This window comes from Vespa mandarinia, chromosome 19 (genome assembly GCF_050613455.1).
Source record: "Vespa mandarinia isolate Hongniang chromosome 19, ASM5061345v1, whole genome shotgun sequence".
Lineage (NCBI taxonomy): Eukaryota > Metazoa > Arthropoda > Insecta > Hymenoptera > Vespidae > Vespa > Vespa mandarinia.
This window is the reverse complement of record NC_140828.1, coordinates 161,457-184,951: the sequence shown is the minus strand read 5'-3', so window position 1 is coordinate 184,951 and position 23,495 is coordinate 161,457. Positions and strand designations below refer to the sequence as shown.

The window sequence follows — 23,495 nt, the reverse complement described above, 5'->3', positions numbered from 1 at the left end:
GTAAACGTTGTTACAAGAAGAAAACGGTCGAACGGTCAAACTGACTTTATCTTATATGGCCGAGAAACGACGTGCTGTGCATGTGGGTGATGACAATATTTCACAGAGACACGAACCAGACGAACAAACCGAATGAACGAGCGAGCGAGTAAACCATCATCCACCAATTTATTCGTTTAAACTGATATATCTCATTGAGTTGAGTTGTTTCTTAGATTATTTTTCTCATAATATGTTATGTTACGTTACAAGTATCCGCATAGTTATCGGATCACGAAAGGATCCTTTTCCGGCTACAAATCCCCGACCTCCTCTTTGAATGAAGAAATGTAGGACAGAGTTGAGGAAGAAGAAAAAGAAAAAGGAGGAGGAGATTGGAGAAGGAGGAGGAGGGAAGGAGAAGATAGGAGGAAGTAGGATGAAGAGGATGAGGAGAAGGAGGAGAAATACATAGGTATCTTTGAGCTCGAACCGAGCGTTCTAAACACGTGAGACCTCAACGAGAAGGCAATGGCCTGTACAGGTATGTGGGTGATGTCCGTTTAGAAAAGAAGACGAAGAAGACCCGATGGATTTATACTCTGGTCATTATGTGCTGTCCTAGTAGTATGCTATGGTTTTATCTATTCTCCCATTTTTTTTCTTTCGTCCTTCTCTCTCTATCTCGCGCGCTCTCTCTCTCTCTCTCTCTCTCTCTCTCTCTCTCTCTCTTTATCTTTATTTCTTCCCATATAACTATGTATAAGTTAGGCTTTATAACTATGTATAAGTAAATAGGTATAAACGGAATCGAATATTTCTCAAGTTACGCACTCGATTTATTATACATTTACTTCGCTGTCATATATATATATGTATATATATATATATACATAGGGAGAGAGAGAGAAAGATTAATATGATGCGATCGAAGCTTCAATGTTCTGAAAATTATTAGCGCTCGAGATTAATATAAATTTTTCATTAATGATGATTTTCATTGATTTTCTTTTTTTTCTTGTTTCCCTTTCTTTCTTCCTTCCCTTCCTTCTTTTCTTTTTTCTTACGTTCTCATACGCCTGTCGCTTAGCAAATTAATGTGGATCTCTGTATAGCGGGCTGTATACATTACAGGCGTTCACTATTTAAGCAGCGCTCTTCTTATATTTTAGTGTTGTCGTTCGTGATTCACTAGAGCGTTCGGTATATTCTGTCACGACATAGTTTAAATTCTCTTAATCATAGCTGACTACAATTGACTACAACGATTACGACGATTTCAACGACGAAAGGACGAGCATTTAAATGTCGATTATTAAGAAGATCCTTGGTACGGCATCATTAATGATGCTCCTGTTCGTACTTCGAAGCAATTACTGCCTTCCTGTCGATCAAACAAATATTACGAGTAAGCATACGTCTCCTATTATATATACATAAATATATACATGCATATAATATATTATTAAGTAAGAAGAATTACGAAATATCAATGATTTTATCGTTTTTTAACTTCGTATATAAATTTTTCAATCGAAACGAGTAAATTCATGGTCAATTCTATTTCTTACGTTTCGAATAAGAATTAGTTTAAATCGCATCAAAGTTTAATGAGACCAAGTGCTGAATAACTTATGTATTAAATTCGATTGCGCAAGATTGACGCAAAGCGATGGTTGGTTATACCGTGAGGGAGAAGGTAAGCCTTCGCATAGAAAATCGTCGAAATACGACTTGTAAATTTATCCAAATCGATCGAAAGAAAGAAAGAAAGGAGATATAGTAAATCGACGTAAATCGTAAGAAAGAAAAATTCCGTAGGAGACGTTAATAAATGTTCTCGATGAATTCTCGGAAAGGAAGGATTACAATTTGTCGATAATGAAAAGATTTAAACGAATAAACGATTATTTAAAATTTTTTCTCATTGTTATCACTATTAATGCATATTATATTGTTCTTAGATATTCAAAATGAGCCAGACGTCGATCGAGGATATACCGAGGAGAAGGTGATACACGTATTAAAATATAAATTAATATATATATATATATATATATATACATAATAAAATATATTATTCTAAATCCGTAGATAATGAAATAAAAATATTTCCATTGTAGATATACGAAATATCTCAAGCTTGCTTGACTCCGGCCAACAAGGAAGGCCACTGTAAACAAATCGGAGAATGCGTACTCGATGACGTCCGATCGAATACCAGTCAATTTCTCAATAATATGTGCATTCTCAATCACACGTGAGTTATCTCGAATATCATACATCTTTTATTTTTATTTAACTTTCTTCACCGATAAACATATTTTTTAGTCAAATAGGAATTTGTTGCCCGAACAAGTCACTGAGCACATTGAGTTCGTCGTTCGTGAAAAGTCTGGCCGGTCCATTACCATCTATAGCAAGTTTTTACAGCGAAGAGGAAAATAATCCAGGTAGTAAAAGAGAGAGAGAGAGAGAGAGAGAGAGAGAGAGAGAGATGCAAGATGTGAACAAGTTTGCCTTCAACTATATTTTTTTCTTTTCCCTTTTTTCGCGTTATATACTCTTCCTTGTAGTTTGAATAAAGTGCGACGTTAAATAAATGATAATATTATGGTAATATAATATGATAATATATTAAAATTCATAAGTGTTACCTTTGCGTTACGCTAAATACGACAATTATTTCAAATCTATGCGAACGCTATGCGAGATTTATTTCTATGGCGGCTCGCCATGTGCTATTTAACAAACTACAAATATAATTGTCGTCGAGATTTATTTTATATGAATATTTTAGACGATAGAAAAGCTAGAATACAGAGAGGATGTGGAACGAACATAAAGATTGGTACGAGAATCGTAGGTGGACGACCGGCTGATCCTCGGGAATGGCCTTGGATGGTGGCGTTACTTAGGAAAGACGTGGTTCAGTATTGTGGAGGTGTTCTCATCACCGACAGACACATATTAACAGCTGCCCATTGTGTTCAAAAGTAAGTCGTTAATCTGCTCGAATTAGAAAAAGTACTTGGGACCAGCCAGTTGGTTACTTACTTATTGCGACACTAACCAAACTAGACATTAAAACAAAACTTCCCTTTTTAATTAGATTCAAGCCACGCGACATTATCATTAGACTGGGTGAATATGACTTTACGAAATCAAACGAAACCAGAGCTTTGGACTTTGCGGTTACGGAAATAAGAGTCCATAGGGATTTCGATCCAGCCACGTACGAGAATGACATTGCCATTATCAAGATACAACGACCCACTACCTTCAACAGTTACATTTGGCCTATATGTTTGCCACCAATCGATCAGACATTTGAAAAAAAAACAGCTATTGTTACAGGTTGAGAAGTATCCTTGCTTACACGATCTATCCTATGAGATAGATTTATCTATGTTAATAAACCCCGATATTCGTTTCTTTCTTAACCAGGCTGGGGAACACAGTATTATGGTGGACCAGCCAGTACCATTCTTATGGAGGTTACAGTACCGATATGGCCTCAAGAATTGTGCATTAAGAGCTTTACTCAACGTATCACGAAGGCTACCATGTGCGCAGGCGCTTACAAAGGAGGTCGTGACGCTTGTCAGGTAAGGATTAAGAGAAAAAAAAAAGAAAAGAAAAAGCCTTATGTAATATCTAAAGCACAGGAAATCGAGCGCGTCAGAATCAACCCAGACTCTACGTGAAATTCATTCTTGACCGAACTATAACGTAATGAAACTTCGAATGTACTAGTTCTTTGAGGTTGGACTTACTTCCTTATTTTCTTCCTTCCTTTCTTATTCTTTATTCTTTTTTATTTTTCTGTTCTTTGTTAAGAAGACGTTTGTCTGATAAAAATAGAAAAAAAAGAAAAAAATAACCTTACGTAATCTCTAAAGTATAGGAAATAGAACGCATTAGAGTCAACCCTGACACTATGTATGTGAATTCATCCTTGACTGAACTTTGACGTAATGAGCTTTAAATATGTACTAGTTCTTTGAGGTTGGTCCTACTTTCTTGTTTTCTTCCTTACTATCTTATTTTTTTTTGTATTTTTCTTTTCTTTGTTAAGGAGACTCCAGTGACGATTGTCACGAACGACTTGAAAAAAATCCTCTTACGTAATCCTCTCACAGGAAATCAAACGCGTTAAAATCAATCCAAATGCTACATACGTGAATTAATTCTTAACCGTACTGAGTTTTAAATATGTAAGAGCTCTTTGAGATTGGATTTACTTTCTTCTTCTTTTCTTTTTTTCCCTTTTATTTATTTTTTCTTCTTTCTCGTTTTCTCTCTTCTTTTCTTATTCGTTATATTTTTTTCCTTGTTTGTTTTCTTTACTAAGGAGATTCCTTAATGGAGGATTAGCAAGTAAGGATTAAAAAAAAGTTCTTACATAATCTCTAAAGCACAAGGAATTAAAAGCGTTAGAAACCTACATGCTACGTGAATTCATTCATGACTGAATTTCAACGTAACGTGAGCTTTAAATATGTATTAGTCCTTAGAGGTTCGACTTACTTTTTTTTTTTTTTTTTTTTCTTACTTTCTTTCTTATTATTCTTTATTTCTTTCTTTGTCAGGGAGACTCTGGTGGTCCATTGGTTCATCAACTCGGGAATGGCAGATGGGTGAACGTTGGAATCGTTTCCTGGGGTATTCGTTGTGGTGAGCCTGGCCATCCTGGAATTTACACTCGCGTAAACTTTTATCTCGATTGGATATTCGCGAATGCCGTCTTTTAATTTAATTCATTAATATAATAATTTTATATACGAATAACACGAATTGTGTATTCAACTTGATTTTCTATATGAATCGAAACCAATGATGCTTCCCTTCTCACGTTTTTTCTAACGTGATGGACCTACTCTCTCTGCCTTATCTCCTTTTTTCCTTTTAAATTCTCACTTTCGATATCAGCAAACGCAACAAACGCGTAATCCTGAAAACGATTGAATTTTATTTTTGGAATATATCGACCTCGTTACCAACATTAAAAGGAATGAACATAAATATAATTTTTATTTCTTACGACATGATATATTCAATATACATACACGATAAGCTCGTTCGCTTTCCTTGCTTTCTTTTGTCACGTTTCTTATATACGAGAAGCCAAGAAACGATTGACCCCTCTGTTCTCGTCGCACGCGCATAGTCTCATTGACTGACCGACGCAACACGCTCGCTCTCTCGAGTCACACACAAAATATTACGTACATACTAACGCTCGTACGCATTCTATGTATATGTACTTACTTATTTACGTTCTTTCTCTCATGCATATAATCCTACGTACACAAACACACTCGCTCTCTCTTTCGCTCTTACTCTCTTCATCTGTTTCCTTTTTTATAACATACTCACGAGAGGCCCAGCCTCTTCTCGCTAGAAATTGCTTGCTGAACATCGATGCTTCTATACTGTCTAACTTTTCACAGACATATAATCTATTTCTTCGTAACATCTTTGTAAACACATATATATATACGCACACACACGCACATATGTATATATATACACACATATTATGTGTGTTGTGTGTTAGACCGTGTATACATATATAGATATAGCTATATTTTTATATATATATATACTTATCTCTCGTTATCCCATCGCAATTAACTCAAGTGGATATTTTCTTTTCTTAATTTCAAAGTTATATATATATATATATATATATATATATATATATATATAAGTTATATGTATATAACTTTGGAATAAATTCATTATTGATTCTCTCTTGTACAACGTTAACGACAAAGTTCACCCTTTCATTCGTCTCGCCACGCACTTATACCATCCATTTTGTTTCGTGTTACCCTTTATAATGAATGGAAAATGATATCTCCATGAAACTTTAAGGATAGCAGCAGATCGAAGTTAATTTGGTCCTATGTCTCTCTCTCTCTCTCTCTCTCTCTGTCTCTCTTTCTTTCACACACACACAGGCGCAACACACATACACAAGGACATACTCTTTTTTGGCATAAAACTAAAAAAAAAAGGAAAAGAATATACTTGTTGAGTGTAGTCGTTTAAGATTTCTTTCGGCAAAGCTTTAAAAAATACGGTTTAGAAAGACGACGAAAAAGTAATAATCCTAAGAGATGTGAATACTTTGATGTAATTAAAACAATGAACAAAACGCGCGTCCTAGATTTTCGTCCGTAAAAAGAAATATGAGTAATTTATCGCTTATACGAGAAAACTTACTTAATCTTTTTTTTCTCCACTTCGTCGTACGCACTTTCTCGTTAACAGCACCTTGTCTAATACTGGTCGATTCGGGCTAATCGGTATTGAATACTGAATCATTCGCCCAATGTAGATATATATATATATATATATACGTAGGATTCGTAAAAAAGTAGGGCCGTCATGTAATCTGGAGCAGGACTCAAGAACGCGGGCCTTCCGCTTTTTGGGGCAGCTATTCTAACCATTAAGCTATCCAGGGGCCCTTCAGGTCAACCTCTCCACGAATACCTACTTATATTAAATGGAGGTGCTTCTTCTTCTCTATTTTCTTCTCTTTCTTCGTTTTTTTGTTTTCTCTAAAACAAGTCATCGGTCTCATAGGAGTACGTAATATAACATAGCTTTGGAAAAATCAGGTGATTTATATAGTCAGATGCATCACCATTGACTTTATTATTGGTTCTGTAATACCATCTAGAAAGAGATCACTTTGTCTTATTACATATGTATACATATTATAATTCGACTTACCGTCGATCTAACTGTTCGGCAATGGCACCACTCGTTCGCACTACGCGATATCTCACCATCTATTGTAAACTTATAGAAATGCAAGAACGTGCACTAACTATTTTGATATCTGGACCGATTCGCGATAGCAAGAGCTTCTTTTTTTCCTTTTTATTCAAGAATTAGTCTTTTCCTTGGTTATTATTAGATGGCAGGATATCCGTAGAATCATACTCGATTCTTGTCAACGAGCTTTCAAACTCGGTATAAGAGACGCACGAAGAGAGCTAAATTCGAGGCGCCGAGTCTGCGGGTAAAAGAAGGGGCGTGTTTGGACCACTCTCGGTGTGATTCGGCATACTTTCCGTCGAGTAAGTATAAGCCTGTCGATTTGGTTGTGCTGGAACTGAACGTACGTGAGCTGGCGAAACGACACTGCTTGATGTCACACGACCTGCAGGTGCTCCGTTTCCGGTGGCCGTGATGTTGCAATTACTGCTACCAAAATGTATTCGATTTTGATTACTTTGATACGACGCTTGTAGTGGTTGTTGTTGTTGCTGCTGTGCTTTCTGCTGTTGTTGTTGCTGTTGTGGTTTCTGTTGTTGTTGCTGCTGTTGCTGTGGTTTTTGTTGTTGTTGCTGCTGCTGCTGTGGTTTAGCTTGTTGCTGCTGCTGCTGTGGTTTTGCTTGTTGTTGCTGCTGCTGCTGCTGTAGTTTTGCTTGTTGTTGCTGCTGCTGCTGTGGTTTTGCTTGTTGCTGCTGCTGCTGCTGTGGTTTTGCTTGTTGCTGTTGCTGTTGTGGTTTCTCCTGTTGATGCTGTGGTTTTTGTTGTTGTTGCTGTTGCTGTTGTGGTTTCTCTTGCTGATGCTGTGCTTTTTGTTGTTGTTGCTGAGGTTGATTCTTTTGCGAAAGATCTTTAACTGATACATAATGAGCTTGAGGCGGTTCCACTTTAGACTGAATTTTCGACTGAGTAGCGTGAGTTTGGCCCTTCGATTCGATTTTCGTTTGAATCGATTGATTTTTCATCGGTTGTATTTGCTGGTGCTGCTGCGACACTGATTCATTAGGGACTGACGGAAGTTGGGCGGTTGATTGAGCTGTATTTGTTTGTTTAATATTATTGTTGATTGGCTTTTCACCCATCAACCAATACGTCGTCATCGTACCTTTACCCTGCGATTTGTGGAGAAAGGAAAAAAAAAAGAAAGAAAAAGAAAGAAATACAGTTAGCTCGACAAATAAATATTTGCTATATCGCGTGCGAACGAATGAAATTCGATTTGGTAGTGACGTACGCTCGACGCTAACAATTATTTCGTTGGACGATTCTATAAGGAATGCAATTTTGATTGAGCATATGCAAACAAATTTTTTCGTACGACCGTATCGTTGGTTAAACGCTAGGACGATGATGTACTAGCGGTCGATCGATGAACTCTGACCTGAATTTAACCAGGCCTACCAGCGTGCAAGTTCCGAATTCCGTTTACATTTTATTCCCTTTTTGATTCAAAAGATAGATCTTACCTTTAATGTTACCTCTCCTCTGCAAACGAGATCGAATGTTCCAAAAGTGTCCAATATCTCTTTCGTCTTTGGACTAACGTGTATCATCCAAGCTGTTTGAAAACAAAAAATAAAGAAGAAAAAACAAAAAATACAAATAAAGTACAACGAGCATAGCCTATTAAGAAAATATTTTACTTGTTCCATTTCCTTCTTTTAATACTACCAAACGTTATTTATTTTTTCTTTTGGCTCTATAATAATTACCTTCACCGTTACTTTCCATCCTAGATGCCGTATTGACCGTATCACCAAATAGACAGTACCTCGGCATTTTCAAACCAACCACACCCGCTACGCATGGTCCTGAAACGGCGAAGCCAATTCATTCTTAAACCTTACTCATTTTTAAATCGCCTTTCGATCAGAATAATGATAATTTAATATTTTTTGATAAATAAAAATTATATATACATATTGTTCCAGAAGTAAATTCCAGCTAATCTTATTGAGGTAACGATTAAACTATGAAATGTATTAGATCTTTTTTCTTTTTCTTCCTTTTTTTTCAGATAATCCGATCCGTTTTATATCCGACTTTTCGTTTAATCGACGTTCCACCATATATAACAAAGGACACCTGTTTCCCTCGGTAAATTCTATCGAGTTAAAAAAAGAATCAATATCCATAACTCAATAGACACATTTTATATAAAGTATACTCGACGTATGAATCTATATCCGTTGTTTCATTTATAAAAAAAACGTTCGATCGATTTTAAACGCAATTTAAAAAGTAATTAACTCGATTTTGCAATCGAATCGAAGTTACGCGCGACATATCTCATTTAAATCGATCAAAAGTGTTTCCTCGTAAACGGCTTGTCCATTGAAAAGTTTTCTCTTTCTCTCCCTCTCTTTATTTCTCTTTCATGCACGCATACATAAACACATTTTCTAATAGAAATACTCGTTCGCTCCAATTTATTCCGTATTATCGGAGATAATTTAGAATGGGTGTTTTCGTAATCATTTACAAGAGAGAGAGAGACAGAGAGAGAGAGAGAGAGAGAGAGAGAGAGAGAGAGAGAGAGAGAGAGAGAGAGAGAGAGAAAGAAAAGCTCGATCATGAAAAAAATAGAAAGAGACTTACCGGAATGCATTCCTATACGAAGTTTCAATTTTTCCTCTGGTCTATGACGGATTCTGAAAGTCATGACGGTGTCCCTTAGTGCCAAACTCATCCTCGCTATTTCCCTTGCATGATTCGTACCGTTTCTCATTGGTAATCCGGATACGACCATGTAAGCGTCTCCTATCGTCTCGACCTTTTGCGAAATAGACAGAGGGGAAGAAGAAATTTCAAGGAAATTAGATACCCAATTTCTCCCTGTTAGCAGTTAACAATCAGTTAGTTACCTCTCCTTCTTTTACATTTTTTTCTTTCTTTATTTCTTTTTCTTTTATCGTTTTAACGAATGCATAATTAAGTATCATCTTCAAGGATCGCTTAGCGAGTTACTTAATCTTAGATAGTTACTTAGGAGAATAAGATTATTTAATTAAACTCGATCGATATCGATGATATACACTGAAAACTGGTATATTTACGTTTCAAAAGCTACGCGTCCTAGACCAGGTGCAATTGGACACCGGATCGATGACGGACACGATAGATGCCATGCCTAGCCGAGAGAACGGAAGTAATTAAACAGCCCGAAGGTATAACTACTCTCTCTCTCTCTCTCTCTCTCTCTCTCTCTCTCTCTATCTCTTTCTCACTTTTTTCTCCTTGCTCTTTTCCATCGATGGCATCATTAGCCGATATTTCCGATTGATCAAGGAAACTCGATATTGAGAGAGTTCGAGACCTAACCCTACATCTCACACCCCAGTCACCCCATTCACCTCGATTCACTCATTAGTATTTATTTCCGAGATAGCCATCAATTAAGTCGAGATATAATTGTTTAGTAGAGGAGAGTAATCTCTGACGGGGTATAAGGACGATCTATCCTCCTCGATATAGGATAAGATGGCCTTTCTAGAGAAACGACACGATCTCATATTTTTTAGATACAATCCGATTTTTTCGATACTTTTGAAGTGTTAATACAGACAATTATTAAGAAAGCTTATAAACGATAATCATTGTTTGTTATCGACTAAAACATTAGACGAGTTATTTCTAATAGAGAAATTAAATTACTCTTGAAAATATTTTATCTTGTTCTTTGAATCATAATTTACAAAGAATTTATCAAAAAATAATTACTCTCTCTCTCTCTCTCTCTCTCTCTCTCTCTCTCTGCCTGAATACAACGCATTACTATAATATTTAAAGATTATGTTTCAGCGCGACGAGATATTGTTGTAACATTATTGAAGGAAAAAAATACAAATGAATCATCATTCTCTAAGTTTCGGAATCGATGGCTATCGCGAGTTATAATTCAACCATCGTAAAATTTTACACCGTTATATATTTTACGACGTAAATCCTGGAGCTTAACAAAGATGATGCATTTTTATTCATTATGTTAATCGTTATTAATGACGAGAGTCCATTATGCATTTTTTTGAATGAAAAACGATCTGGTTGTTAATTAATAAAAAGAGTCTCGTGACAGGCATTGCGACAGGTCAAACGTAAATTAATCCAATTCTCAGTGCGTCGTCAGGTGTAATTCGACGAATTAGAAAAACATAGTTTGTCGTTTTGAGTGGCAAAAGTAAGGGGGGGGGGAAAGAAAAGTCGTAAAAATTCGAGTAAATCGGAATTTATGCAAAGCAGACGTTTACTTGAAATAATTTCAGAATTACGGATGATGAATATCTTCGGATGAAAATTTTTGTCAGATTTTGTAGCCGAGAAAGAGATGCTGAAGAAAGTTTTTGATTAAGAAGATGACGCTGAAATGGGTTTGGAGAAAGGCGTAAATAGGAACAAGAATATTAGATTCGATGTGTGATATGCGATAAATGGATTTCACGAAATATATTGAAAATTTTGGAAATTTATATGATCTTTCTAGAGAAATTTTAGACGAACAAAAGAAGTGATTTTTCTTCCTGTTATATTCTAAACCATTTCTTTTTTTTTTTTTTCTTTTTTTAGCTCGGCCACGACATCCTGAATGATGGATCATCTCACCGGGACAATTAGGATGAGATAGCCTTGTGCGTAGAAAACAAGTCCTTTTTTTTTCTTCTTTAGAAAAATCTCAAATTATTCTTTTAGCTCTATCTTGAGATATCTCGTGTATCTACTTTTACGAATGTATTTCATTTATTTATTTTTTTTCCTTTTCCTTTGGATATCGATTAAATTTGCAATATATATTGAAGCTTAAAAGAAGAATCACTCGAATTGTGAATAATAAATTATAAATAATTAAATGGGTATGATTGATAGATCAATTGATTACCTTATAAACGTCGAAATTTTCGATGATGGAGTCGAAACATGTGTAGAGATCGTTCAACAAGTCGACTACTTGAAGAGGTGTACTTTCGGCCGATAGACTGGTGAAACCGACGATGTCGCTGAAGTATATTGTTACTTGATCGTAAGTTTCGGCAATCACGCTTTGACTGAGTATCAATTGAGATGCGACGGATCTGTGAAAGAGAGAGAAAGCGAGAAAGAGAGAGAGAGATGCATATATTATACATGTATATAACGATATCAAATTCGTTTTCAAATAACGAAAATAAATGAAGAGAAAGAGAATAAAAGCGTTTATCAATTCTCTCGTCTTTCCCAGAAGAAGGAAACTTTTCTAGAAGAAGATAAATTTTTCAAGTTTTTCACGTCACGTTCAGTTAAACCCGGCGCTCGTTAAAGAACGTTAAAAGCATACGTATTCCACCTGGACTAGGCAAAAAAAATTGTAAAATAAAGTATTGTTCTCTACGATGAAAATAACTACGTACTTACTTACTCAATTACCTACTTACTCATTTACTTACTTATTTATTTACTTGCGTCAACAAATAAAATCCTCTTGTTCGGGGAAATATGTAAAACGGAATGTATGTAAATTATGTTTTCGCAAGATTTTTAAAATTACGATCCACGTTGTATTAAAAAAAATTACTCGCTTTTAATATTTTTCCGGTTATACTTCCAATATGATAATATCCGTATAACATTTATCCAAGAAAGTATTATCGACGTAGGGAAGACCGATTGGTAAAACGAACAACATTCTAGTAAGGAGTGTTTAACCTTTAACCTTTTCGTGACAAGCCGCTTTTCAAATGAAGGATCTAACGCGAAATTCTTACTGCATACATTTTATCCGTGTATAATACGAAAATATATGATTTTAAATGACAGAAGAGATCGGTATCAAGTTGATGGATTTAGGAGGAGGAAGAATTTAATTATCCAGAAAAATTTATTTAACGAGAAAATTGATATTATCCGTATATACGACTCGATCTCGCGATACTGGTCGTTCGATGTTTATTGTTTTTGTATTTTGTTAGGATAAACAACGTACGTCTGTTTACGCTACGACAATAGTAATTGTTATTCAATCGTTTTCGTTTTCTCATGGAGAAAAAGTAAATAATTGTGTATCCGACTTTGTAAGTTCGTTTGAAAGAACCGTATTAAAATTTCAGACCATTCGATTAGTTTCGATAAATTAAATGTTTACGCTTTGTTACTTCGTTTATATGCTTTACAATTTTTTTATTTTTCTTTTTTATTTATTTTCCTTTTTTTTATGGAGACACTATCGTATAATGACCTCCTGGTGGGGGATAGATCGATTGACGTTTACTCCGAGGCCATATCGATATGGTTTTTGATCACTTTGAAAAGATGAAGCTCGTTGATAGCAGTTAGAAAAGTATAAAGCATTAAAAAAGGTAAAAGGATCGATTTAAAAGATGAAAAAGAAGAATCAATAACAATAAACACAATGAAAATGATTCCCTCGAAGAATTTAAACGCGGTATAAAATTAATTCGATTTGTATCGTTTGAAATATGAAATTGGCGTAATGTATAAATGTTAATAAAGTTAATCTAAATGTACGTTCATTAATTGAATACATCAGGCTTTGAAGAGAGATTAATTTTTTATCGTTCACTCTGTCGATTAAATTCAAATAAAATTGTTATATTCGTTTCGTTTACGTATATACAGGGTGTATATACATGTTATAACGAAAATGATTGAAATAGAATATTCTTGAATAATAAAAATAATTATTAAGAAGCATAATAAGATATTTTATAAATTTAATTAAATTAATTCATTTTGATTTCATCGAATAAAACATTTTCTAATTTATTTTCTATATATTTTCTCCGAGAAGTTTCATTTACGGTGTCTAAAGAGGAAGAACCAAAAGTATATAATAACAACATATTTTTTATTGATAACACCGATAAAAAAGGGATTAGAAATTGCAAAAATTGAAAACTAAGAAATCAGATCTCCCGTAATACTACCATGGATATATATATATATATATATATATATATATTATTATTATTAAGAGCAGAACTCTTAAATTCTACCTAAAATTCTATCTAAAACAAGACAAAAAGCGAGTTAAATGTGACTTGATCGGTTTTTGCGTTAGAGAAAATATGTAAATCTAAATGCAACTTACTTTGGCAGTAACTGGTACAGTAGCTCTTCGCATTTGCGTTTCTCCTCGAAGTAATCCGCAGTTCGTTCCTCGACCAAGGTCTCTAAATTCGTCGCATATTGTTCCATACGAGACAACAAATTATCCAGGATATTGCTACTCTCGTAATCTCTGTAATAATAGAACGTTATAACATTATTCTTAACGTTATACTTGTTGAAGGGTGAATATAATGTCGAGGTGTTCATATACGGAGAACGTTTGCACACAGAAAATATAGAAGCATGCGTGTATCGACACCCCTCGCCCAACCTTTCACTCAATCCCTCAGCTAACCCTTCCACCACCATCGCCACCATCGCCACCATTCCTTCTCTAACTCGTATTTAAATGATCCCATCTCTAAAACAGGTGCATACAATTACGTTGCATATACGTGTTGCTAGGTTCGCCTCTATCAAAGAGACGGGATAATTCTATTATCAGAAGAGAAATTGCATTTAGCGCTTGTATTCATCAGTAACGTGACACGCGGTTACAGTGCCCGGTGTTGTTCGACCAATCAACGTTCGCAATCGTCCGATATATCTATTCCAAGGTCGAAAGGTTATTTCGTTCAAAGTTAATTAATCTAATCCTATTATAATCTCGCCCTATGTATACGTATATATGTATATATAATGTGTATATATATATATATATATATATATATATATATATATATGTATATTGTGACAAGCCCTGATATAATAATAACCGAACCGAAGAAAATATTAACGATCATATCGGTTGGAAAACGCGAACGAATCGATAAACGCGATATTAATTCCATGAGTGTCCATGAATAAAAGTCATAAAAGTTATGTCGAGTTGGTGAGATATATCTCGTTAACGGTACACAGGAATACCGTTAGAAGAAATGACGTCTTCGGGTTATCAAAGAGATTACCTTTTATACCAAAGAAACAAGAAGAGGAAATGGTTTAAGTTTTACTTAAGTCGGGTATTGATAAAATAAGATAAATAGAACTTGTTTAAAGTAAATTTGAAAATCGATTGGAAAGAGATCGTCCATTGTCGCTTATCTTATCCCCTCTGAACGTTTTCATTTTACATAGTTTCCTAAAATGCTTCGATAATGGCTAAACTTTAAATCCTTTAGTAATTTAACCTGACAAATTGCTATCTTTACTTATAACAGGCAGACAGGCCGTACTTTCCATTGTAAGGAAAAAGCAAGTACGACGTTGCTCGGTCGACCGTAAAAAAGGCCTGTTTACCTTTTTTTCCGATCCGTTCACTTCCGTCGATTTTTGAGCCAAGACAATTTTTCGAATTTCAAATCGAAGAGAAAAATCTAATTGATTCAAAGATCACCCAGGAGAATAAAACTTTACGAAGGATCGCAAAAGATATACGTTTCAAAAGGGTAAAAATGTAACTGTAATGTAATTTTCTTTTTTTTTTTTTTCGACTAAATTGACTCCGAGAGAGCTAAAATTAATTTCTTTTTGTCTTCTTTTTATTTCTCTCTCTTTTTGTATTTCTTTTCTTTTTCTTTTTAATAGAAACACGAAATAATAATAATAATTCCATATTTTGACATAGGACTCTTCTTCTTCTATCTATATATCCATGGAATTCGATCGGGTTAGTAAGTTCCGACGTATGATTTAATCTGCCGCTGACAATATCGCGGATATCTCGAGTGCTTTTCAAATGCGTTTAACACCGATCCGCGAACGCCTTTACGTAGGCAACCATTCATACTCCGCCGTCAATCGTGCATTCTCTAGAACAGTACCGAAGCATCGATGGATGGATCTCGATGAAACGAAATTCGCATTATCATCGTACATTCATATAACGGCATTGACGTTCCTCTCTCTCTCTCTCTCTCTCTCTCTCTCTCTCTCTCTCTTTTTATCCCAAAAGAATGCGCAATTTTCCATCTTTTTTCTTGTTTATTTGGTTTTTCTTTCGTCGAAAGAATCTATTAAACAAATTTATTCCTGGGTGATCTAAGCAAAACTCGACATCCCTTTAGGAGCATCCCTTTCAAGAGTCGTAAAGTTCAGGATGATCCCATTGAACGATATCAAAAACGATATACTTCTTCTCACATTCTCTCTATCTATTCATCTTTTCTATGGTTCTTTACTTTTCTTTTCTATGGTTTACAGAACGCTCCTTCGAACTCGACCACCCAGGAACCACTCTTTCTCGTTCAGATATTGACCTACCAAGTTACTCGGCCTGAACTCAACTGTACACTCTTCGAATTCCTCGTATATAAGAACCGAGGAAAGTTGGTCTGGTGCGAGTGTTAGTGGCGTGCCTAGAAAGCCAAGAACTATGCCAATATTCGGGGTGAAAGACCTCGAAAGAGCGGCGGAATATGGAAAAAAAAAAGAAAAAGAAAAAAGAATAAGAAAAGGAAAAGAAAAAGTAAAAAAAAAAGAACCATCACATTTTGAGAATGATCGTGAAAAGGTAAAAAAGTAAAGATAAAAAAGAAAATCCTTTCGTCGATTTACTTCAACGTCGAAACGTACTGAAAGAAGTCGTTGATGAAGTCAGGTATAGATATATACGTATATACTATTTCGTAGACGAGCGCACTCGTATGCACGGACACACAACGACAAGCGAACTAATTGGCAAAGTTATCCTTTCACGATCCACGCTCGAGTCATGCTTAAGATTTAAGTTTTACAACTGAGCGATTCCAAGATCGATTTGACGGCGACGATTCTTCTCAAGGTTTATATCCTAACTCGAAGAAAATGGTTCTGATATTATTGCACGTTTAACGCTTTCGCGGAAACGCTTTCGCGCTAGGTAGGGGTTCCTTACGATTCCAAGACTTTGCATTATTATTTGCGAATGGAAAGGAAGAAAAAAGAAAAGAAAGGGAAGAAAAAATAAAAGAAGTAAAATAAAATGAAGGAGAAAAGAAAACAAGAAGAAGAAGAAGAAGAAGAAAAAGATCAATAAGGACATGTTACTTACTTGTTGATCTTGCGTATGGTTTGCTTTAGCGCGGGAAAATCAGGTCGATCGGCTGAATCCTGCGCCCAACATCGTCTCATTAATGTGGCTACCTGTTACGAGATACAGAATTTATTTCATAGATCTATTATTACGTAGTAGTATGTATTTGAAGAAAAGGAAAAAAGAAAGAAAGAAAGAAAAAAAGAAATTATTATTATTATTACTATCATTATTTCAATGCACTGACCTCCTCCTCCACGGCGCTCTCGTCGATCACAGGTCTTAAAGGTGAACTACCCCCTTTCCTGACACCCTCGACGATTTCTGTAATCAAAATGAAAAAACGAGGGTTTTTTCTTCTTCTTTTTATTTTTCTTTCGTTTCTTCTTTTTCCCCTTCTCTTCTCGAGAATGAACAAATTTCATTCAACTCCCGTTCAAAATGAGAACAAAATGAGAAAGAGTACGCAAGTAGTCCGCAGAGAGAGAGAGAGAGAGAGAGAGAGAGAGAGAGAGAGAGAGAGAGAGAGAGAGAGATAATGTTCAAACGAAATCTATGCATCCTCGTAACATCGGAGTAATGCCAAGAGGATATCGATTTTGATAAGGGCGCGCGCTGTGCCAATTACGCTCGGGAAACTGTAATTGACGTTTCAAATTCATACGACTTTCCTCTCTCTCTCCACCTCCCTCTCTCCCACTATTTTCTTCTTCTTTTTCTTATGTTATCTTCCTTAAGATTAAGTAACAATTTTCTATATGATTCCAATTAACAAGATATTTATTGATAAGATTCTCTATTCTCGAATTGAACGAGTTCAGTAAAACGAAAAATCATTTTTAGGTTTTTCCTTTTACTGATCGACTCGGAGATCGTGGGAGCAAAAAAAAACTAAGGGATAAGAACAAATAAACAAAAATCTATTATCCACAATCGTAAACGTATGTATGTAATAGTAATAATAGTAGTAGTAATAGTAATAGTAGTAGTAATAGTTTCATTTTGTCATACAGTAGAACTAATCCTGGTTTGATCGGACGAACCAAAATAGAACGAACGTAACCTACTATGCCTGTAGATGTCTTCCAGATAAGCGTTGCAGGACTCGCAGTTGAGGGTGCAGTGTGGTCTACGGACCTCGAGGAGTGGACTAACGGCCCTTCTAGGACTCGCACCACCCTCAGGACTCGCGCCCAACATCGTTGGTAATGTCAGATTGCTGCTACCCGAGGCGTTGCTCCTATCCGCCATATTATTTTCTATCTCACCTTTTTTATTTCCTTTATTCACACTGTCTTCCTCCCTACACGCAAATTATCAAATATATTTTTCATCGATCGTTCGAGTAGCGTTTCCTCCGGCCCATATATATATATATATATATATATATATATATATATATAACGATCTTCACAACAAATCGATCAATCGACTATTCCTCACAAATTTTCATTTTATTTTCTTCTACCTAACCCTTTCTACTATGTATATATATATATATCTCACCCTTATTTCTCTTTCTCTCTTACTGACAAATCTATCTAAAAGCGAATTGATTTTATTATTTCTTTCGCAAAAAGATAAATATTGGGTTATATACATTTACTATGATTTCAAACGACTCTGGAATTCGATAGAGAAAGAAAGATATAGAAAGAGAGAAAGAGGGTGAGAGATAGATAGATAGAGAGAGAGAGAGAGAGAGAGAGAGAGAGAGAGAGTGACGCGGTCTTCTTCCATCGAGAGGCTATCTCCTTTGAACTTTACCCTACTGGGACTCGAGCTTTCACGCAAAGTAAATTCCCTCTTCTCTCTGTCTCTCTCTTTCTCTCTCTTTCTCTCTCTTTCTCTCTCTCTCTCTTTCTCTCTCTCTCTCTCTCTCTCTCTCTCTCTCTCTTTTCCCTCGCACACACGGATACACATTCAACGCGCGCGCGGAATCTTTTTCTTTCCTCGGTTAAAATAGGATGATAGGATAGCAAAACGAGATGCAAATCCGTCCAAGAATACAAATCCACGTAAATATTTGTCCTCGTTTGCGTTTCGTACGGATAATTTTGACGTCGGTAATTACGATTAAACTTAATGAGAGAGAATTCCTCTCTCTCCCTCTCTCTGTCTCTATCTCTATCTGTCTATCTAATTTTGTCAAAGGAAAACGAACAATGTTTCTCGCAAAATTTTATCCGATTATTTTAAGAGTAGTCAAGTGGAATTTCGTTTGAACGAGTTCAATCGAAATAAAGGAGCTTACGTTTTAACAATGTCCTATTTTAGTTGTCGCAGGAAAGGAAAGGAGAAAAAAGAGAAAAAAAAGAAGATTTGTTTCCGTTTCGCTTAATATTACGCGAGAACGATGAAACATTATGTTTCAATAAGCAATTTATGATCGAAGTTATCCTAATTAATATAGCAGAGAAAGGGATGATGGACCGAATGTTATCGGATAAAATGACATCGTCATCGTTATTGGCCGCGACGGTGATCTGTCATATTATCGAAAGATACGATTTTATGCAAAGTAATGAGATTATAAGATGAAATATAACCCCCGTAGATATTCTATCGGGATTTTCAAAGATTCCGTGCATCAAACTTTATGACTAACAACGGGATACGAATCGTTTCTCTTAAAGATTGATTCGCACGAACGAGATCTATCTTCATATCTAGCTTTATATATAAACATATATACGTGTGCGTGTGTGTACATATATATATATATATATATATATATATATATATATATTTATTTTTCGTAGCACATATGTAGTCATTCAACTATCCCTGAATATGAAGCAATCGACTCGACGTTCGCCGGATGAATCAAACGAAAGTGGTTTTCGTGAAGTAAAATCTTTCGAATCCTTTAACGACGAATCGAATATCTCGAGGAAGTGGTACGAATAGGCCATTTCACGTTTTACGATCCCGAACCCCGCCGATGAAACGGATACAAGGCGAGACACATTCCGAGTGCAATGACAGCCTCCAATCGATTCCTTGCCCACGAATTGCTCTTAATCTCCGATCGGTCTTTTCCTCTTCCACTCCCCCCTTCCTCCCGCCCACCATTCAACCGATCCATAGCCTTTATCCTTTTCTCTGTGCGCGATCAAAAAAAAAAGAAACAAAAAAAAGAGAGGTAGAGAGAGAGAACCAAGTTGCGTTGCATCTCTCGTTTTCAAGGGAGAGACGGAAACAAACATAAAAAAAAAAAAGAAAGAAAGAAAGAAAGAACAAAAAAAGAAAAAAGAAAATTCTATTTCCCCGTGTGCGAGTTAAGTAAATCCCTAATTTTATTTCAAACATTTATCGAAATCCTTTTAAAGTTATCACTTACATAGTTAGAAATTTAAATATATCTAGATAGACATTAGGGAGTCCCACTTATTTCACGAAATAAGGAAGAGAAAGAGAAAGATATAGAATGATAAATAGCAAGATAGAGAGCGATAGAGAGAGCAAGAGGGTGAGTGAGTGCAGGGAGAGAGAGAGAGAGAGAGAGAGAGAGAGAGAGAAACGAAGCGCGAAACAGTGTGCTCGAGGCGACAGAGAAAGAAAGAGAAACTACGAAAGGAGCGCGCGCGAAATGAGTGTTCCAGGACGCGTTAAAGCTTCGACTGAGCTTTCGCCGACGGCTTCCTCGCGATCGTGCTCGACTTTCTCGTTCCTAGTATGAGGATCGATCCTTCCGAGCTTGATGGATATACGCACGAGCTTACTCGACTATAATTTTTTTTACCGACTTCGTTGATATCAAAATACTTGATAGTGAACCTATATCGTAACTTTTGAAAAATACCGACAGATACATAAGAAATTTATTTATCGGTCGATAAATCATTTCTCTGTAAAATATTTATCGGCTGTCGATAATAAATACTGTCGATAAGTATGGAAGCGCTAACGAGTGGTCGGTCAAAAAGTTTTCTTCTTATCTTATGATAATGCAGCCTTACGTCTTTATCGTAACGCAGAGTAACGCGATCGACGACGAATATCGTGATCGTTTCTTTATTTATTAGAGACGACTAGAATGGCTCTGATACTAATAGAGACGATAGAACAAGAAAATATTTTCCAACTTCCTCGTTCAAATAATTTTCTCGTACAAATGAATATTGATTTATTCCCTTTAGATCGACGAATTGTCTTTTGGAAAAATATCGAATCTAAAGGAGTGTGCCAACAGGTTGCTGCACTTTCAATATCAATCATAATCAATTTTCCATTCGATAGAAATAAAATGCATTAAGGGATGTTTACCAAGAGGATGGTATTTTCTTGCTCGATGGAAAATTCATCCCTTTCCATCATTCGCTGGTAATATTTTCCTTAGAGAAAAATTTTAATTAATAAAAATGTAGTTCTCGACCATCTCCTCTCTCTATTCTTGTATTATTCCTAAATTATTATTATTATTAACCACAGTATATCCTTCGTTTCGCACTCAAATCTATTATATCTTTATACGTAAAAAGAACCTGCCAATTAACTTTGCCAACAACCCGGATAAGCTCCGTTTGACAGTCTATCGGACACGTTCTAAGCTAAGGCACATCAGTCCATTTCAGGAAACATCTGTTAGGATGGAAATGATAATCCACGTATCAACGAAAGATAATGGATATAAAAATTGATCCTACTTAGATAATCGAACGAAAATTGAACGATTTAAAAGGATTTAAGTCAATAATTTAGGTACATCGGGGATTTCAACAACAATTTTTTCCGTATTATCCTCTGACGCGACGTATGAGAAAAAGAGGGTAGGATAAAATACATGGGTAGTTACGTGGTGGGGAAAAAAAAGGAGAGGTAAGTGGATGGATACGACGATTAACAAAGCGATGGACATCAGTTATGTAAGTCCTTCTACGCGCACATACTGGGTGATCGTAAATGAAGGGCTAGTTGAATTTCAAGAATACGAAATATAATATTCAACTTTCGGTTAAACTGCAAGTTTAATGATAATTAATCTTTCTTATGGAACACCCTGCATTATTTTAATTGATCAGATATTTCGATCATCGATTGTTTTGATAACAAAATTATTGAACGCCTATATAGGCCTAAAGTTAACAATTAACGAGATATTGACATTTATGATTATATAAACGAGAGTGAATGATTTCACATGTAAGCTTAATTTTAAAGGATAATGGAAAAGCATCTTACAATATGTTTAGTTACTACATTAGTTGATTGAAAACCAAAGAAAAAGCTAAACTTTAATTTATAATAATAAAAAGATTGATTATGTTCGACCAATTAATTTTTGTATGCACAAAATTGACATGCTCTAATCGTACTTCGTTTTGTAACAATTCAAGTGTTATTTCATTAACGAACGTATATAAATTTTCCCTCTTCTAAATCTATAGATGTTATTTGATATATATCCTTATCTTATAAATTATGCAGATTACTATTACTATTACTATTACGATTACGTTTATGCAAATGGTGTACTCACCATTAGGCGGTGGATCGTAATTTTCTCCCAAATAGAAAGGACCTTTACGAACGACGATCTCGTGTACGATTATTCCAAAACTATAAACGTCACCTTTTTGAGTACCTTCCGGTGGTCGCCTCTCCATTCTCAACAACTCTGGCGCCGTCCACAATTGTCCTATAAACGATAACACGTTTCTCTTTTGTTTATTGCTCTCTCTGTTTTTTTATTTTTCATTACAAACAAACACTCGGCGGCATTGATTAGTTTTACTTACGTCTCCAATAAGCGTAACTGCTTTTGTCGAATTCCTCTTCCATGAGTCCGGACCTCCTCAATTCGTGAAGACCAAAATCGGCGATTTTTAGGACGAATCGCGAATCCACGACGCAATTGCTCGACTTTAAATTCCCGTGGCTTTTGACCTCGGAAGCGTGTAAATAGGCCATCCCACGTACTATATCGTGTATCAAAGAGCCGCGAAACAAACGATCGAGTTTAATCTGTTCGTTTTCAAGTATATCCTAAAGAAAGAAAATATAGAAAAATAATTATTCGACTAAATCGACGTTACGTCTAATCGCGTTACCGTCAACTCGCTTTTTGTTGCACGGATAAATAATATAATTCGTCTGCATATGCACAAATATATATATATATATATATATATATATATCTTTTTCTTTATGATATTACGACCAACCTGAAGGGATCCTTTAGGACAATATTCCGTCAATAGACAACAATGGGGTGGATCGACGCAAGCACCATAGAAACGGACCAAGTGATCGTGCTGTAGATCTTTCATCTATCAGAACGAAAGCAGATAGGTGTATTTATAAATCTTCTTAAAAAGTTGTGTTCTTCTTCGAGAAAAGAAATAAAAAGGATAAAAATTTTAATTCATTTCTATTATGTAATTTTTCGAGAATAACAAAGAAACAACAACAAACGTTCGTTCATGTCATCTTAGGATACTCAAATTCATTTTTCCATGATCGTTGTTAATGTATCCCGTGGCGAACGTTTATTATTACGGGATATGATTAATCGCAAGATCAACTTTCGACGGCAATTATTGTTCGCCGAAACATTGTGTTGTATATGTGCGTGATCGATACTCACCCGTTTTAACTCGAGCAATAAAGGCCTCGACATTTCCACTTTGTTCCTTGGTATTAATTTTATAGCCACCTTTGAGTTCTGTAA

At 35.5% G+C, this 23,495-nt stretch overlaps 2 protein-coding genes across 8 annotated transcripts in view; one reads left to right on the top strand and one right to left on the bottom strand.

Moving 5' to 3' along the window:
• The first annotated feature begins 1,132 nt into the window (after positions 1–1,132).
• LOC118449815 (trypsin-1) lies at positions 1,133–11,372 on the top strand. 2 transcript variants are annotated; one of them, XM_085662862.1, is made up of 9 exons: positions 1,135–1,387; positions 1,944–1,990; positions 2,103–2,239; positions 2,311–2,432; positions 2,780–2,975; positions 3,092–3,336; positions 3,427–3,587; positions 4,572–4,656; positions 11,335–11,372. In XM_085662862.1, exons 1-9 carry the CDS (start codon positions 1,285–1,287, stop codon positions 11,355–11,357), a joined length of 1,119 nt encoding a protein of 372 aa, XP_085518988.1. In that variant the 5' UTR covers positions 1,135–1,284; the 3' UTR covers positions 11,358–11,372. The 2 variants fall into 2 exon arrangements, with proteins under 2 accessions (XP_035740771.1, XP_085518988.1); XM_035884878.2 differs by lacking the exon at positions 11,335–11,372 and having other exon boundaries at positions 1,133–1,387; positions 4,572–4,843.
• LOC118449799 (atrial natriuretic peptide receptor 1) overlaps positions 4,995–23,495 on the bottom strand; it is a 39,629-nt gene continuing 21,128 nt past the window's right edge. For all 6 annotated transcript variants that reach the window (XM_035884814.2, XM_085662860.1, XM_035884811.2 and 3 more), the window contains 12 exons: positions 23,412–23,489; positions 22,990–23,094; positions 22,564–22,810; positions 22,305–22,463; positions 17,070–17,146; positions 16,841–16,932; positions 13,850–13,999; positions 11,645–11,837; positions 9,370–9,544; positions 8,484–8,582; positions 8,238–8,329; positions 4,995–7,883 (listed from right to left, as the gene is read on the bottom strand). In XM_035884814.2, the coding sequence (XP_035740707.2) occupies positions 6,993–7,883; positions 8,238–8,329; positions 8,484–8,582; positions 9,370–9,544; positions 11,645–11,837; positions 13,850–13,999; positions 16,841–16,932; positions 17,070–17,146; positions 22,305–22,463; positions 22,564–22,810; positions 22,990–23,094; positions 23,412–23,489 (2,358 nt within the window). In that variant the 3' untranslated portion in view covers positions 4,995–6,992. The remainder of the gene's footprint in view (positions 7,884–8,237; positions 8,330–8,483; positions 8,583–9,369; positions 9,545–11,644; positions 11,838–13,849; positions 14,000–16,840; positions 16,933–17,069; positions 17,147–22,304; positions 22,464–22,563; positions 22,811–22,989; positions 23,095–23,411; positions 23,490–23,495) is intronic.